This window comes from Pelodiscus sinensis, chromosome 6, assembly GCF_049634645.1.
Source record: "Pelodiscus sinensis isolate JC-2024 chromosome 6, ASM4963464v1, whole genome shotgun sequence".
NCBI lineage: Eukaryota > Metazoa > Chordata > Testudines > Trionychidae > Pelodiscus > Pelodiscus sinensis.
Genome location: NC_134716.1, coordinates 21509037 through 21526474, shown reverse-complemented (window position 1 = coordinate 21526474; position 17438 = coordinate 21509037). Strand labels below are relative to the sequence as shown.

The following is a 17438-nucleotide window of genomic DNA, read 5'->3' as shown; positions in this document are numbered from 1 at the left end:
TGGCAGTGCACTTGGAAGGAATTTTTTAAAAAGATGCTGATGTTTAGATTTACACTGAAAAACATTTTGAATTCTTCAAGAAAGTGTTGAATGAGTTAACTTTGGTTTTCTCCAACTAGAATGGAGTATAGAGACATATAACGAATATTAAGTCAATAGCAATAATTTTGTACACAACCCATTTGATACAAAATGTAAAAATCATTTTTGGTCATTTTGTGTTAATAAAGGTTTGACACATCCATGCCAATCAAAGAATATTAGTGAGCTACTGGAGAAGCAATTGGAAGGTTCTGAGAGGAATGTACTATATTTGCAAATAGTTCTAGTTTATAAATACAACAATATCAAATAAATCTATTGGATTTATAGATTTATACAATACAATTCTGAAACCAAATAGCTGAACTTTCAGAGATACTGGTGCCAAACTTTGGCTATGTCTAGACTACCGGCTTCTTGTGGAAGAAGCTTTTTTCAGAAAAGATCTTCCGAAAAAACTTCTTCCGAAAGAGAGCATCCACACTGCAAAAGTGCATTGAAAAAGCGATCTGCTTTTTTGAAAGAGCGCATCCAGACTGAATGGATGCTCTCTCGAATGTAAGCTGTGATTGCCATGGATGGAATGGCCACCAGGGCACCTGCGCTTTTTCCTCTTCCCTCTTCTTCCGAAAGAACTCCTTCTTCCCCATCCACACACCCCTTTTTGTGAAAGAGCTCTTTCGCAAAAAGGCTTCTTCCCTGTAGAATGAGGATTACCATGCTGGAAAAAGAAGAGGTTACTCACCTTGTGTAGTAACGATGGTTCTTCAAGACGTGTCCCCGTGGGTGCTCCACTCAAGGTGTCGGGTCCCGACCCAGCGCTGCTAGTCGGAGATTTCCAGAGCCGTAGCCGGGCCGGACCACGCATGCCTGAGAACAGCACGCGGCGTTCGCGCCTTTGCAACGGTCTGCCCCCCCACCCCTGTCAGTTCCTCTCACTGCTCGGTCTCTGAAAGATAAAGCAGAGAAACCGGGAGCGGGGAGGAGGATGGGGCGTGGAGCACCCAAGGGGATACATCTCGAAGAACCATGGTTACTACACAAGGTGAGTAACCTCTTCTTCTTCGAGTGGTCCCCGTGGGTGCTCCACTCAAGGTGAGTACAAAGCAGTAACCCAGAATGCGCTCCAGGTCAGTTATTTTCTACCGTGGATAGAACCGCAGAGGCCACCACAGCATCTGAAGCCCACCTCCTAGTTATGGCATAATGACGCGCAAAAGTTACACTAGAGACCCAGGTAGCCGCGCGGCAGATATCCGCAAGGGAAACTCCCCTTGCAAAAGCAGTGGAGGTTGCTACTGCTCGCGTAGAGTGAGCCCGAGGTAAAGAAGGACGAGGTTTGTTCCGAATCGAATGGCAATTTGTAATACAAAGAGTAATTAGTTTTGCAATGCGCTGAGTGGAAAGTGCTTTGCCCTTGGATCTCTGTGCCGAAGATACGAACAGCCTGTCCGTGCGCCGCCATTGGCGGGTTCTGTCTATATAGAAAGAAAGCGCACGTTGGACATCGAGGATGTGGAAAAGATCATCCTTACTTGAGGAATGAGGCTTGGGGTAAAAAGCTGAGAGAACAATAGGCTCGTTAATGTGAAAGGAAGAGCAGACTTTGGGAATAAAGTCCGGGTGTAATCGCAGCGTTACCGTGTCTTTGGAAAAAACCGTAAAAGGAGGGCTTGCCATCAACGCCCCCAGTTCACTCACCCTTTTCGCTGATGTAATTGCAAGTAGAAAGACCATTTTCATGGTTAGCATATGTAAAGAAACCGACGCCAGAGGCTCAAAGGGGGGGGGGGTACATAATGGTATCCAACACTAAATCGAGATTCCAAGAAGGGGGAGGCGCCCTTCGTGGTGGGTATAAATTCATGAGCCCCTTTAAGAACCTTTTGTAATTATATGAGAGAAGAGCGAGGAACCTTCTACTGGATGGTGGAAGGCACGAATAGCTGCCAAGTGCACCTTTAAAGATGATAGTGCAAGTCCCGAATTTCGTAGATGAAGGATGTAATCCAAAACGTTCTGCAGAGGAGATGAGAGCTGTATGTTATTCTGAAGGCACCGCTTAGAAAATCTCTGCCACTTCGCGAGGTAAGTGTTCCACGTAGACTCTTTCCTACTATGTAGAAGTATTGCTTTGACCTGTTCAGAGCACAGGTTTTCGTCTCCTTTTAACCACTGAGGAGCCACGCCGTCAGATGTAATGCCTGAAGACTGGGGTGTAACAGCGAGCCTTGTTCCTGAGAAAGAAGATCCTGGTGGAGAGGAAGGGGGTAAGGTGGCTGAATCGACATTTTGTGTAAAAATGGATACCAGGCTTGCCTGGGCCATGCTGGTGCTAGCAAAATGACAGTCGCCGATTCTGCTCTGATTTTTTCCAGTGTTCTGGAGATGAGGGCCGTCGGGGGAAACGCATACAGAAGTGCCTTCTTCATGTGACCAGAAGCGTGTCGCCGAGGGAGCCCTTGCCGAGCCCTGCTCTGGAGCAATATAGGCAACACTTCCTGTTGTTGGACGTTGCGAATAGGTCTACGAGGGGAATACCCCATCTGAGAAATATCGCACGAACTACATCTGCCCTTATTTCCCACTCGTGGTCAGTGGGAAAACGTCTGCTGAGGGAATCCGCAATTACATTGGCGGTGCCAGGTAAGTACGATGCTATTATGGTTCCGCTGTTCTGTATGCACCAATTCCAACACCGCACTGCTTCGGCGCATAGGGAGCGTGATCGTGCTCCTCCCTGTCTGTTCACATAATACATCGCTGCTACATTGTCCGTCAGTATCCTTACTATAAGACCTTTGATATGCGGGAGAAAATGTTTGCATGCATAGAAAATTGCCCGGAGCTCCAATCAATTGATGTGCAGATGCCTCTCGCTGAGAGACCATTTGCCCTGTATTCGTTCGTTGTCCATGTGGGCACCCCAGCCGATGAGTGAGGCATCTGACGTTATCTGTACCGATGGTTGTTGTCGGTGGAATGGAACTCCCGGCAGAAGATTTTGTGCCCTCGTCCACCAACATAGAGATCTCTGAACATGTGAAGGTAGCCATACTACCTTGTGAATGTTGTGCCTCACGGGAACATAAACCGTGGACAGCCAGTGTTGGAGGTTCCTCAGGTGAAGCCGCGCATGAGGAACTACGACGGTGGCTGCCGCCATATGACCCAGGAGATGAAGGCAATTGTGAACTGAGACACTCACATTCCCGGTGAGTATGGTAACGAGGTCTTTGATCGCTTGAAATCTTTTCTGAGGTAAGTATGCTCTAGCCGTGCGTGAATCGAGGTTTACCCCTATAAACTTTATGGATTGTGTCGGAGTAAGTGTTGATTTTTGCTTGTTCAAGAGGAGACCGAGGGATTTGAATGTTTGTTCGACCATCGCCACCATCTGCGACGCCTCTTGCTCCGTGGAACCTTTTATTAAGCAATCGTCCAGGTATGGGTATATTATCACCTGTAGACGACGCAGATGAGCTGCTACGACAGCCAGGGTTTTCAAGAAAGCTCTGGGTGCTGAAGCAAGACCGAATGGTAGAACCCGAAACTGAAAATGATCTTGGCCTATCACAAATCGCAGAAAACGTCTGTGAGCAGGATGAATTGTGATGTGAAAATATGCATCTTGTATATCGAGGGCAGTGAACCAATCGTTGTGATCAAGGGATGGGATTATGGAACTCGGGGTCACCATTTTGAAGCGCTGCCTGCGGAGATAACAATTCAGACGGCATAGATTGAGAATGGGTCTCCAGCCCCCCGTTTTCTTTTCCGTTAGGAAGTATCTGGAATAAAACCCTCTTCCCTTGAACTGATCTGGGACCCTCTCTATCGCCCCGATAGCGAGGAGACAATGAGCTTCCTGTCGCAGGAGGTTTTCGTGAGATGGGTCCCTGAAAAGGGACGGGGAAGGTGGGGTGGTGGGGGGGATGGAAGTGAAGGGAATGGTGAAGCCGATCTTTATGACTTCCAGTACCCATTTGTCCGATGTTATTTTGACCCATTGGTGATAGTAAGGTCATAAGTGATGGTGGAAAATGGGACTTGTGTGCACAACAACGATTGGTAGCATTCGCTTGCCCCCAACAAGGGAGTCAAATTTGCTGTTTTGAGGCGGACATGCCCGATAATCTAGGCAGTGGTGGACGCCTTCGCTGAGGCCGTTGTCTAGATCGGGACTGGTCGAACAGGCGATTTTGTTGTCTCCGAGGCTGGTAATCATACCGTCTTGGATACGGGAAATAACGACGACGGCAGAATGGTGGTACATACATTCCCAGCGTATGGAGTGTTGTTCTTGAATCCTTGCCAGTATGAAGTACCTCATCTGTCTTTTCTGCAAATAATCTTACCCTGTCAAAAGGAAGGTCTTCAACCTTGGAGTGTAGCTCCTTGGGTACCGCCGCTGTGGCGAGCCAGGATGAGCGTCTCATAGACACTGCTGTTGCCACTCCTCGAGCCGCTGTGTCCGCCATATCCATAGCTATCTGGAGATTAGCCTTTGAACACGCATAGCCTTCCTTGAGGATCGTCCGTAACAGCTCCTTATCGGCGTCCAATGATCTTTGGGCCAGCTCTGTAAGCTTCGCGATATTATTGAAACTATGGTTCGCCAATAGGGCTGTGTAATTCGCTATGCGAAGGAGCAATGTGGCTGATGTATATACTTTACGGCCAAATATATCCAATTTTTTTGCCCCCTTATCTGCCCCCACATTTTTCAGCTGTGGGTTCTTAGCCCTTTGGAGAGCTGCATCAACGACCAAGGAGTTTGGCTGAGGGTGGGTAAAAAGGAATTCTTAGTCTTTAGATGACACAAAATAACGTTTCTCTGCTGGTTTCGAAGTTGGAGCTGTCGAAGCCGGGGTATGCCAAATTTCCGCTGCTGACTGGAGGATTGCCTCATCCATATGGAGAGCGACCTTACATTGTTGCTTAGGATGTAAATTTCTCCAGAGTTTGAATTGTTTTGTCTGGACATATGATAGCTGGACGTCCTGAGACTGGGCCACTCTCCTGAAAAGATCTTGAAATTCCTTTGTGTCATCAGGAGGAGAAGAATCTCCCGCAAACACCGCATCGTCTGGGGAAGATGACGAAATATCTTCTGGAGATACAGTCTGCAGGTGATCATCCGCATCCGAAATTTGGCCTTCCTCAGGCTCCGACAGGTGAGCTAGGGCCGAGGGGGTCTCTGGCAGAGGTCTCGCAGTCCGACATTCCTGGACTGGAGGTGATGGTTGTGATGCACAAGGAGCTTGACAGCAGCACAGATGGGAATGGGACTGAGATCTACCGTGATCATAGGATGAACGGTGGCTCCTGTAATTAATGTGCTCCGGGGACAATCGTCGCAAGGAGTATCTGCTAGCATACCTCCTATGATACGATCTTGGAGGAGAGTAGCTAGGTGAGAGAGACCGATATGATGATCCCCGATGATAATAGGGATATCTGTCACAATGGCCAGAGTGACGAGATCTTGATCTCCATCGCGAAGAACGCATTGTATGATCGTGGAACGTTGGGTAATCCCTGACCCTCGCTGAATGACACGGTGAAGGCGAAGGTTCAGGTGAAAATTTTGGCGATGGTGAAATGGAGTATCTTGGCATTGACTTTCTAGCAGCCTTCGTAGGGACCTTAGATACCCAGGCATCCTCCCTCCCCTGAGGGGAGAGGGGAGGGGATTGACCCCCCCGTCCCGTGCACTGTGCTATCATGCTGTTGGGGCCAGGCTTGCACGCTCCGTCTGCCGAGGCTGTTAAATGCAAGCGATTTCCCGGTGCCAACTCGGCGCACTGCGGGACGCCCTGCTGTTGGGCCCGCTCATGCACCTCCTAGGGGCCTGTCACTCATTGCCGCCTCCGGCGCCGACTGCGGTGCCGGCTTGTCATGATCTATCGGCGCCGCTTGCAGTGCCGCTGTAGATTGCGGTTGTGCAGCCAGTCCCTGTTCCAGCACCTCTGGCGGTGCCGATTGCTCTCAGTGAGCCGAACTCTTAGACGCGTTCAGAGCCGGTGCCGATGACGATCGGCTCGAGGTGCGGGCATCACTGACAGTGCTCAGTGTGGCGTTTCTTGGTGCCCTATCCCTCCAGACGTACCCGGCTTGTGTCCCTGACTGGTCCGGGACAATGAAGTGCCTGGAAGAGAGCGTGACGGAGACACTCTCTTTCTCTTTGACCCCATCACCGCGGGCGATCACGATCTCCTTTTCTGCCCTGCGAGGGTTTCTGACACCTGGTCATTAGAAGGCTGTAAAGCCTTATCGCACAGCAGGAGTTTCAATCTCATGTCTCTCTCCCTGCGTGCTCTGGGTGTCAATTTCGCGCAATGGGTGCATTTCTGTGGTACTTGCGACTCTCCTAGGCATCTGATAAAGGTCGCATGCCCGTCAGATGCCGGCATCAGTTCCTTACATTGCGCACAGCGTTTAAACCTGGGTGAGCCGGGCATGATGTTAACCACTTAACTATATACAAGTAAACTAATAACTTTTTCTTTTTTTTTAAACTAACAATTGTACTAACTAACTAACTATACTAGAATACCAACTGTGTATAATAAGTTTTTCTCTTTTTTTTTTTTTTTCAGAACGGCTTTTCTCTGAGGAGATAAATGGTGCTCCGCCAGCAACCACAGGCAGTTGAGCGGAACTGACGGGGAGGGGGGGGGCGGACCATTGCAAAGGCGCGAACGCCGCATGCTGTTCTCAGGCATGCACGGTCCGGCCTGGCTATGGCTCTGGAAATCTCCGACTAGCGGTGCCGGGTCGGGACCCGACACCTTGAGTGGAGCACCCACGGGGACCACTCGAAGAAGAACCCTTCGATTCTTTCAATTTTCTTGCACAAGAACGCAATTGCAGTGTGGACGTTCCTCAAGTTTTGTTGAAAAAAGGCCATTTTTCTGACAAAACTCTGTACCCTTTGTATCTATTCTTGTCCCTCTTTATATCACACACACACGCGCGCGTGCTTATAGTCAAAATCTGTGAGGAAAATTCCGCTGGCTCTGCCTGGATTTCCGCCTAAATATAATCTCCCCAAAAAGGCATGTTTTAATGTAAGGATTTTGCTGATAACTGCTGATAATTAATGAAATATATAAGTTGTGCTGTAACATTAGAGTATGGCACAAGATGAATTAATGTGATATTTTTGTTTTAGGTGAAACATTTTTTACAGCAAAAAGAGGAGGAAAGTAGAGTGAACATAATTTGCTTCTGTGAAATAAAACCACAGCCACCACAACAGTTACCATTCAGTATATTTATTACATTGAAAACTCTTTTCTTCTTCACACAACAGTTAGCTAAAACTACAAAAGACAGTTTTTACTGTCTGGTTTGCAAAGAGCTAATATCAAAGAGCTTTATTATGCTCCCAATTCATGTCCTTTCAATAGCAGTACCAAAAGAGAACTAAGAAGACACGCAAATAAGATTGTAGGATGACAAAGGGGGAATGTAATACTTCCCAGCAACCATACTCAACTTCTCTTTCTTTCTGGAGGAATAAGGAGGAAAATTCAGATTAGATATTGGATTGTGTATTTTTCTTCATCTTCTCTCCCTCCCTCTCCCTTGACTTTCATTTTAAAAACTAAATAGTAAACTTGGACATTTGTGAATCCAAATATAATTTTTTTAAAGTTCTAGAAATAAGGTTGTTTACACTGAGAAAAAGCAAAATTGTATACTTTATATTAGATACTTATTTGGATTATTTGATTAAGTCCACCACCCTGTGTCTGACAGTAGCCAATAACTGGTGATTCACTAGAAAGTCAAAAAGATCCACTCACCCTGTACTAGGTTGACTGAGCAGACATTTAGAAAGAGGGGGAAAAAATGAAATTCTGTAATTAACCTATGTCCTGAAGCACTCCTTTTATCACGTACTGTCACAAATATAATTGATCACAATTATCATACTCGCTGAAAAAATATATCCCACTTCCATATTGATACAGAATTTTGGGTGTGAAAATACTTCGTTTTATAGACAAGACTAACTAGGAACAAGCAAGATTTCTTTTTCTGGTATTTACGTGACTCTCCTTTAGCTTCCATAATGGAAAGATTGACTTGCTTGTTTGTTAAGAGTTTACTTGCCAAGCAGTTTTATATGTAAAACAATGACTAGTCTAGTACACTTAAAGACTAACAAAACATGTAGATGGTATCATGAGCTTTCGTGGACACAACCCACTTTTCACGAAAGCTCATGATACCATCTACAGGTTTTGTTAGTCTTTAAGGTGTTACTAGACTATTCATTGTTTTTTAAGTTTTTCTAGGTACAGACTAACTCAGCTACCCTCTGAAGTTTTATATGTGTTTGTTGTAAACAGATCCTAACAAACCTAGACGGAGAAAGAGAACATAACATCTGAATGTGGTATCACTACTTTAGTCCTGCACAGCGCTGCATGGTCTCAATTTCCATTGTTGAAAGAACAACTCCTAAATTCAGAATCATTTAGACTCAAGAGGAATGTTCAAAAACAGAAGTTTTTGCTAAAAAACTATTAAAACATTACTTTGCTGCTGGATCATAAATGAAGATTTAAAAAGAAAAATACCCCAAACTCAGATAAGATACAGCTATTTGCCTATGTGCAAATGCGACATTTCTCTAGATTCCACTCCCATTTTACTAGTGTTATGAAGTACGTACAGGAAAAGGTGGTTAGCATTAGTTCCTCTTTCTCCTTGTCTTAAACCACTCATGTTTAAAAGTCCTTGCTAAAGATAATGTTATGCTATGCACATATCTAAAGACATAAGGCAATGTCTAAAAACAAAAAAATAATAATTCCGTTGAGCCACGCTCCTAAAAAAGAAGTCTGTATCCTGAAGCAATTTGCAAACACCACCCATCATACTCTTAATACAATAATGTATTTTAAAAGACCAAATAAAAAAAACAGAAGAGTTGTATATCACATTTTCAAATATGGAAATATCAGTAAAGTAGAGATGGAGACTATACAGAGTTAACTTCAGTGGGAATTTTTCCTTAATAAAAACTGCAAGATAAGCCTTCGAGACAGATTACATATTTAATGGCATTTAACTTCTCTTTTTTAAAAAAGGAAAAAGCTTTCCGTTAATTTGCTGTAAGGACTCAGCATGGCCAGTGCACTCAAGTAGGGATGTTAAATTTAGATTAATTAACTAATTGAATAGTCGAGGGGATTTCCATCGACTATTCGATTAGTCTATAAGGGCTCCTCCACCTTTGAACTGTAGCAAGAGTCCTACCAGGCTCTTGCTACAGTTCAAAAGCGGAAGCCTCACAGGGAGCATGGGACCAGCGGGGGACCCCTTTAGCCCCACACTCCTTGCAGCACCCTGGTGGGGCTCTTGGGCTTTTCAAAAGCAGAAGGGAGTGCGGGGCCAGTGGGAGACTCCCCCGCTGGTCCCATACTCCCTGAGCCTTTGAAATATACAAGAGCCCTGGGGTTCTTGTATATTTCAAAAGGAATCCCCACATTCCCTGAGGGGCATTTTCAAAAACAGAATCGCAGCTGAAGGGGCACAAGGGGAGACTGCTTCAGTCCTCACTTGTGCCGTTTCTGCTGTGCCTCCACCTCTCCTGCCCCCATGGAGAAGGTGCTAGGGGGAACTGGCTTTTAAGCTAGCTTCCCCCAAGAGGGGCGGATATAGGGCAGGGCGAGTGGGGCGGCCGCCCCGGGCCCCACACTTCAAGAACCCCTGCGCATGCGCCATGTCAAAGGGGGGGCCCCGCGAAATAATGCTGCCCTGTGCCCCGCAAAATCCTCAGCTGCCTCTGCCCCCCCAGCACTGGCTCTGGCTCCCCCTGCTTACATCTAGGGTTGCCAGATGGCTGAAAGAAAAATACCGAACACACACACACACACACACCCCAAACAAAAACCACCAGGAAAAAATTTTGTTGAAGGAAAAACTTTGTTGAGCCAAAAACAAACAAAAAACCCTCACCTCCAAGAACCTGGGTCACTGCGGTTACCAGGTAATCATAAAAAAAAAAAAAAAGAAACCACCCTCAAAAACCCTAACATGCTTCATTGGGGGGGTGGGGCCGGCCAGGAAGGGAGTGGTGCTGGCCGGGAAGAGGGGGAAGACCTGGAAACAGCTAACGGGGAGGGCGGCAACGGGGCTGTCTGGGGGAGATGGGTTGGGCCAACGGGAAGCAGGGCTAGTCATGGGGGAATCGGGTGGAACGAGACTGGCTGCGGGATATTGGGGGCGGGGGGACCGGATGGAAGAGGGCGGGGCTGGCCAGGAGTAAGGGGGGGGTGGGAAACACAGCTAGGGGCCGCGAGGGTAGCCAGGAGGAAGGGGGAGCAGGAAGCACAGCTGGCGGGGGGTAAGGGGGCAGCGGAGGGGGAGGAAGTGGGGGCAGGAAGCAGAGCTGGCAGGAGGGGGGTGCAGCAGCCCTGGCTGGGGGAGACAAGGAAGAGGAACGAGCCAGCGGGAAGTAGAGCTGGGGGGCTGTGCAAGGAGGCTGGCTGGGGAAGATCAGGAGGGGACGTGGGGGAAAATCAGCTGGCCAGGAAGGGGGGGGGGTGAGCAAATTGGCCAGCAGGGAGTGGGACTGACCTGGGCATTTGCTGCCTGTCCCACGCGGGCTCCCGGCGACACATGAGTGAGGACCAATTGAGGGCTCCTGGCAGCAATCGCGGCCTCGCCTCCCAGCTGCTCCCTCCACCCACGCCGTGCGCAGCCGGAAAAATCAGAAAATACCAGACATCGCACATGTCTGGTACTTTCTGATATTTTTTACCGGACAGAGTGCGCAAATACCAGACTGTCCGGTACAATACAGGACACCTGGCAACCCTACTTACATCTCGACACTTGAGCAGCTTTAAAACTTTAATAAGGCCCCAATTTTGATCTCCTCTGGCCACTAATTTTGGCATGCACAGGATCAGACTGTCAGTTTTCATAGAAGCATGTCACAGAACCTTCTAGAAACAGAGATGCATAAGAACACACTGAAAATATCATATGTGCACAATCTTTTCTGGCTCATACTTTAACACATTTTCTTCTACAGGTGCACGTGTATTTGTCTCCCTCTCTCTAGGGAGGTAAAAAGTCATTTAAAAGGTAACCATGTAACCACTACAAATCTTAGCAGTTACACATGCTGCAGGCTCTGCAGTATAAAGCTAAGCTAAGCTAAGCAGCGAAGCCTCCCCACGATGGGCTCATCAAGGGCCTCTGGCTCCTCTCCCAGGGAGGAGGCTTCTGCAGGAGCAGGGCTGGCAGGGGCTGTTGGCTCCACTCCAGGAAGGGAGGCTTCTCTGCTGCAGCAAAGCTGCCCCACTCCAAAGAGGCTTTGCTGTGGGCTCCCTGGGAACTGGCTGGCTGCCCCTGCTGGCCCCACTCCTGTGGAGCCACAGTGTGTAACTTGTGGCGGGGGGAAGGGCGGGGCGAGGGCGGGCAAGGCCTGCCACAGAGAGGAGCTACTCCAGCCAGCCATGAGCCCTGTCAAGCTGGAGCAGCCCCTTCTCTAGGGCAGGTGGGGAGCTGCACCAGCCCCCCTACCAGTTAACTAAAACAGGTAAGCCTCACTCGTTAAGGGCGAGGCTTGCTGGTTAACTTGTTAATCGGTTAACCTTTTACATTGCTATTCCTCACTTTTTAGTCTTTCCTATCTCAGTCCCTGATTAAGTGAAGTACTTAATTAAACGTGTGCAGCATTACAGTAGTCCCATGTGTGTAAGCGCCGTGCCGAATCAGGGGCTACACCACCAACTTACTTTTTTCCAATTTTGGTCACAGAAATACTTAACAAGGACTATATGAAGTAGTTCAAAATTTTGCTGTTTTTGAGTTATCAGGGAATAAAATATAATGCAACTTTTTTAAATCTCAAAAAAAGCTGAGAGGATTTTGATCAAATATTAAAAATCAAAATCCCCACTATCTTACAGCCAAGCTTTAAATATGTAAAAGTTTAGGCTAACTGGTGATTTATTTTACTTAGCTACGGGTGTGTACAAGCAGGGGAGATGATCAAAGACATTTTTTTCAGCCTTAACTATAATACTAGTTGCTAAGTGAGTGCTATGGGGTATAATCATTTCACTTACAGCCTTATGTGAAGAACTATATGATTGCTAATATTCAGTTTTCTGCCTTCAAGATTTTTTTCCCTGTGATTAATCTTTCTTGATGTGGCATGTAAGGCTCAAACTTGATGCTGATGTAAATGAATCTTGAAATCATACCTCACTCTGTCAAAAAGGTAAAATGTTAAGGTGAACTTTTTCACTGTTGTACATGAAGGACCTATCCATTGATTGTAGCTTTACAGAGAACAGAAATGATAAATGGATCAGAAAACATCACAAATACAGTCTGTGTTAGAAAAGTGGTAGCAGTGTAAATAAATCAATTTAAAACTACCTAGTTACACTCCTAATGTAGACATGTTAAACCAATTTAAGACATGGTTTATACTGGTTTATATTAATTCAATTAATTAAAAATAATGGATTAAGCAAATCCAGTTTAAGCACAATGTAAAGGGTACTAAGTGTGTCTGTATTCGAGGTTTATACCAGTGTAACTAAATCGGCCTGGATACACTAAAGCACAAGTCTTGTTTGTAGTCTAGGCCTTAGGCTAGCACTTTCAGAGGTATTTGAGAAGCAATACAATTTTGCCAATTATCACTATTTTATTGCAAGTCTTTACAATATTTGATTCTTCTTCTGAAAGCCCCAGCTCCTGGAAGTATTTCATTATGTGAAAATCTCAACTTTCATTTAAACAATTAAGTTTCCAGCCCTCATATGTGTGAAGAAAGACTTGAAAGTGAGCCTTAAAGTCTCAGACACTAAATCATATCCTAATTTCTTTTTAAAAGCTCAATATTTTAAGATAATCTCAGGACTTTGGGGTGGCTGTTCTGTAACTTTTGAACATTTGGAATCCTTTGAAAATCCCATCCACTTTGTAGGTCAAATTATTACTTTAGCACAGGAACAAAAACCTTGGACTTGATTATCCACTCCTTTCACATTTTATATACTTGTGAAAAATGAGTGTGAAGAAGTGTACACTGGAGGAATTTGGCACCCAAAAATTTAAAAATTTGCACCCAAAAATTCAAATTCTATGCACAATATTTTAAAATTCTACAAAATTCTCCCTCTCTCTTTTTTTTTTTTTTTTTTTTTAAACATACATGACTGCCACGTTCCTCCCCCTACTTTCCACCGTGGTGATTTACGTCCACCACTTGCTCTGCATGCCCAAACTAACTACTTGAACTGCCAGGGAGGAAGCCAGGGAAGACTGTTCTTGCACCTTGCTTTTGCATTGCCATCACAAAGTCTCTTTTCTGCTAGGAAGCAAATAAATCTACAGGGACCTTGAATTCTGTGCATACACATGATGCTGAATTCTGCCAGGAGCACAAACTGCTGCCACTGGCATGAGCAAAGAATTCAGAGTTAGTAGCATTTGCATCCCAGTTTGCATATGTATATGCACGTACTCAAGGGGTAAAGACAGCAAAAAATCAGACTTCTTGTTTCTAAAAAGTTTTTCAGTAACTTTTGAAAATGTAATCATTGAAAGTCTATGGAAGAACTGTCCCTTAACTAGTGGGAAATAAGAGAGTTGCCATCAAATCTCCTCTTCTCCAAAAGGAATATGAAATTTGTTTTCAGGACACATCAGTACTTTAAAAAAATATTCATTAAAAATTGCAATTTACAAGAAGTCCATTCGGAAAAAGTATTTTTTTTTTAAATAGTCACTAAATGAAAGAAAAACTGTGTGAATGTATAACTTGCCACTTTTCTTCAGAAACCATAATTTAAAATTTCTCATTCACATCATAATCAAAAGGAAACTCCCATTAATTTGTACTTACAATGGTTTAAAGCAGAAAAAATATAATTCAAAGTGGGTAACTTTCAGAATCTATAAAAGATTTCAATGATGAATTCTAAAACCTGAAGGGTTGACTGAACAGGTAAATAAATCATGATTTTGTTATAGAGCTGATTGTTTGTTGAGGCTATGACTCTCCATAAACCTTGACAATATAAGTGTTTTTAAGAAAAAACAAGAAAAACCCTCTATCATAATAAAAAGGGCCCTAAACAATTTAAAGTTATGTTTATCTGACAAAAATAACCCCTTTCATAGAAACAAAATAAATAAATTATGCAGCCAAACCTATGTGAATCATTCCTAACTTTAAAAAAATTACACGTGACTTGAAAATTTACTGTTGGCTTATCCCAGGAGTGGGCAATAATTTTTAATGGGGGGCCACTCCAAGATTTTGGCAAGTGGTAAAGGGCTGCACTTCGGAGCAGGGAGCACAGGGTCTGGGATGGCTGGTGGGGTGTAGTAGGGAGTTTGGCTGAAAGGGGGGATTATGATCTGGGTCAGGCGCTTGGGCTGCTGGGTCCAGGAGGGGTTATGGAGTGCAGGAGAGGATTCTGGCCTGTAGGAGCGGTGTCGGAAGAGTATAAGAGGGGGTTGTGACGTAGGAGAAGGAGGGAAAGGGGGCGCCAAGGGTTTAGGTGGTATGTGGGGCAGGAGAATGGGGTGCAGGGTCAGGGAGGGGTATGTGTGAAGGAAAGGGGGAGGGATGTATGAGGAAGTGCACAGTCTAGGAGGGAGTTGTGACCTGGAAGAAGTGGGGAGAGGGGATACAAGTGTTTGGGCAGTAGCTTGGGGCATGTAGTTGGGGAGAAAGAGAAGGAGACAGAGGCAGGCTCTGGCTGGGGGGCACTTACCTAGGTGGCTCCCAGGCAGCAGCTCTGCAGGAACCCTGCCTGTGTGCTGGGCGGACTGTTCCAGATGGCTCTGCTCCAGCACAGGGAGGGGGGAGTGAGGAGGCGTCATTCGCTACCCCTGCCTTCAGTAAAATTTTCTCATCTCCTAATGGTCAGAAACTGCCCAATAGGAACTTGGGGATTTTGCTGGGGGCGGGGACACCACGGAAAGCTCTCTCCTCCTTTCCCAGTTTACAGAGCAATTAGTAAGGGTGCTGGCAAGGTGGCTGCAGGCCGGATCTGGCCCACAAGCCATCTCTTGCCCACCCTTTGTTTATCCCTTTTTAAAGTTACATTAATTTATCAATATATACTTGTGCATTCCTGTTACCCTGATAAATGAGAAATAATTTTCCTTATAATATGCTTTCTAATATAAGGTAAAATATAAAAAGTATTTCATTGCACAGTGAATGTGTATTATATAAAGGTTTTAGCACAGAATCCCATATGTATTGTAAATCTATACAGTTACACATGTGTAAGTCGTGTATGGATGTTTCATTTCCACACATTAAATAATTCCACATATGTACATTTCCAAGAAGGGGGAATTCCCCTTATCTTTGAGATTCTACTAAACTTGTATTCATTTCATGTATTTAGCTATTTATTTTTTAACAAGGCTGGCACATTTCCCTCACTTTGAGCTAGAAACTTGCAACTCCCTCCTGAGCATCCTTAACTCATATGGATTGACGATGAATAGCACCCTGCAGGATCAAGCCCATTCAGGCTTTGTATATATATTTGAGTTTATACCACAGCACTGAAAAAACAAATACATCAATACATGGTGACCCAGATGGAGTTATGCCAATTGGCCCCATCTGAGAAACTGGACAAATATAATTACTAACACTACAAATAATATGAGCAATTTAAACTAACACCAATTTTTATTCACACACCTTTAATGTGTCAAAAATATTTTATGAAATGGTTTACAATATGCTACATTTTAATTAGTTAAGTGTGATCTTGTATGACTAGAAAGTATGATCATTTTTTATTCACAAAACAATGAATTACACTTACCAGTCATACATTGTCAGTATATGTTAAATATTAATGCATACACAAACCCATATTCACATCCACACAGTCCATACGGTGACAGATGCTGATTTAATGAAATATACATATGTAAGAACAAAATCAGCCTTCCTTTACACCAATGTAACTCCGTGGACTTTAGTGAAGTTGCAAGAGTGCAATCAAATGAAGAACGTGATTCATGGGGCGTGGGGGACTTAGGCATGCCCATGCATACACAAGCTTTATGGCCAACTTTTTCACATGTGGGTGACTAAAGCTAATCACTTAAATAAAAACAACCTGATATTCAGAGATGCTCCGCACCCACAAATATCTACACAGATTTTCATATCAAGCCAGAAACACAGACATACAAATAAAACACAATGTAAACCCGTAGCAAGCATCTGAACTAATGAAATTTCAGTAATTTATAAGATGATTTTTTCTTAAAAAAATCATGTCAATAAAAACAAACACATGTGTCCTATGATAACTGAAAGGAATTGAAAAATATGCGCATGACTTCATAACATTTCTTTACATGCCCCATACCTATCCCAAACCCTGCACTATTTCTATATTTAATAATCCTATTTAAATTTTGCTAGAAACCATTACTTGCAACTAATGTAAATTAGATAGATTATTTTCCAGGTTTTGAAAAAGATCCCCAGAAATGCACAACATTTAGTTATTTCTCTACTTTGTTCTTTTGTAGTCTAAAATGAAATCCTTCTGACTCATATAAACCATTATTACAAAGAAATGTTTAAAAAATGTAAAAAAGGAATGAGGGAGTAGTAATGGTAACATACAGTACCATGAGCTGCTTTGGCCTCCCAGTCAGTGGTGTACAGTTAACAGATCACTCCTGGCCTTCAGCAGACAGAAACGGGAGGGGGAAGGGGGGTAGGAAAGGCGGGGGGGGGGGAGAGTTCTGGGAGCAGGGTAGTGAGGAGGGAGGGGGAGAGGAGGGAAGAGGAGATCTGGCAGTTTAAACAAGAAGGCAACTCCGCTCCTTTCTGGCGCATTTCATTCCCCTCTCTCCCAACCTCTTTGCGTGTGTCTTGTCATATTTTCTTCAGCTGTTAATTGTCTGGACTGAGAGATTTTAAAAAGCCACAGTTTAGGAAAAGCGAAACTCTTCTTAGCGGCTATCACAGCAAGTCAGCTTCACACTGCTGGGTAAAATTTTCCAAGGGAAGTGTTCTTCTGATAGTTCCTGACTCTCTAAGTCACCCTCCCTCCCCCTTTCCCCACCACACACTCTCCCCTTGAGGCCTGAATGCACTTGTGGCAATAAAACATTCATGCGACTTGGAATTTTAACACAATGCCATTTCCCTAGTTTAACCTGAAAGGAATGCACTAGTCACAACAGACTACATCATCCTGCCATTAAGTCTTGCCAAGGAACCGCTTTTTTGGCTGTGCTGGGCCAGCTCTGACGGGAAAGGAGTACACAGACCCACACACAGAGCAGAGGGGCCACCTCTGCTTCCTCAACCTTATCCAGCAACACCCTGCTCTTAACCATGACCCCTG

The 17438-nt window shown here is 44.7% G+C and overlaps 1 protein-coding gene across 12 annotated transcripts in view; it reads right to left on the bottom strand.

Moving 5' to 3' along the window:
• Positions 1 to 17438, bottom strand: part of BNC2 (basonuclin zinc finger protein 2) — a 520080-nt gene that overhangs the window by 288574 nt on the left and 214068 nt on the right. Inside the window, exon 1 of one of the 12 annotated variants that reach the window (XM_075931530.1) lies at positions 16714 to 17127. The exons of the other annotated variants lie outside the window; for them this stretch is intronic. Within the exon in view, the coding sequence (XP_075787645.1) occupies positions 16714 to 16716 (3 nt within the window). The 5' untranslated portion in view covers positions 16717 to 17127. Of the gene's footprint in view, positions 1 to 16713; positions 17128 to 17438 lie in introns of those variants that run through there. 12 annotated transcript variants of the gene reach the window in all.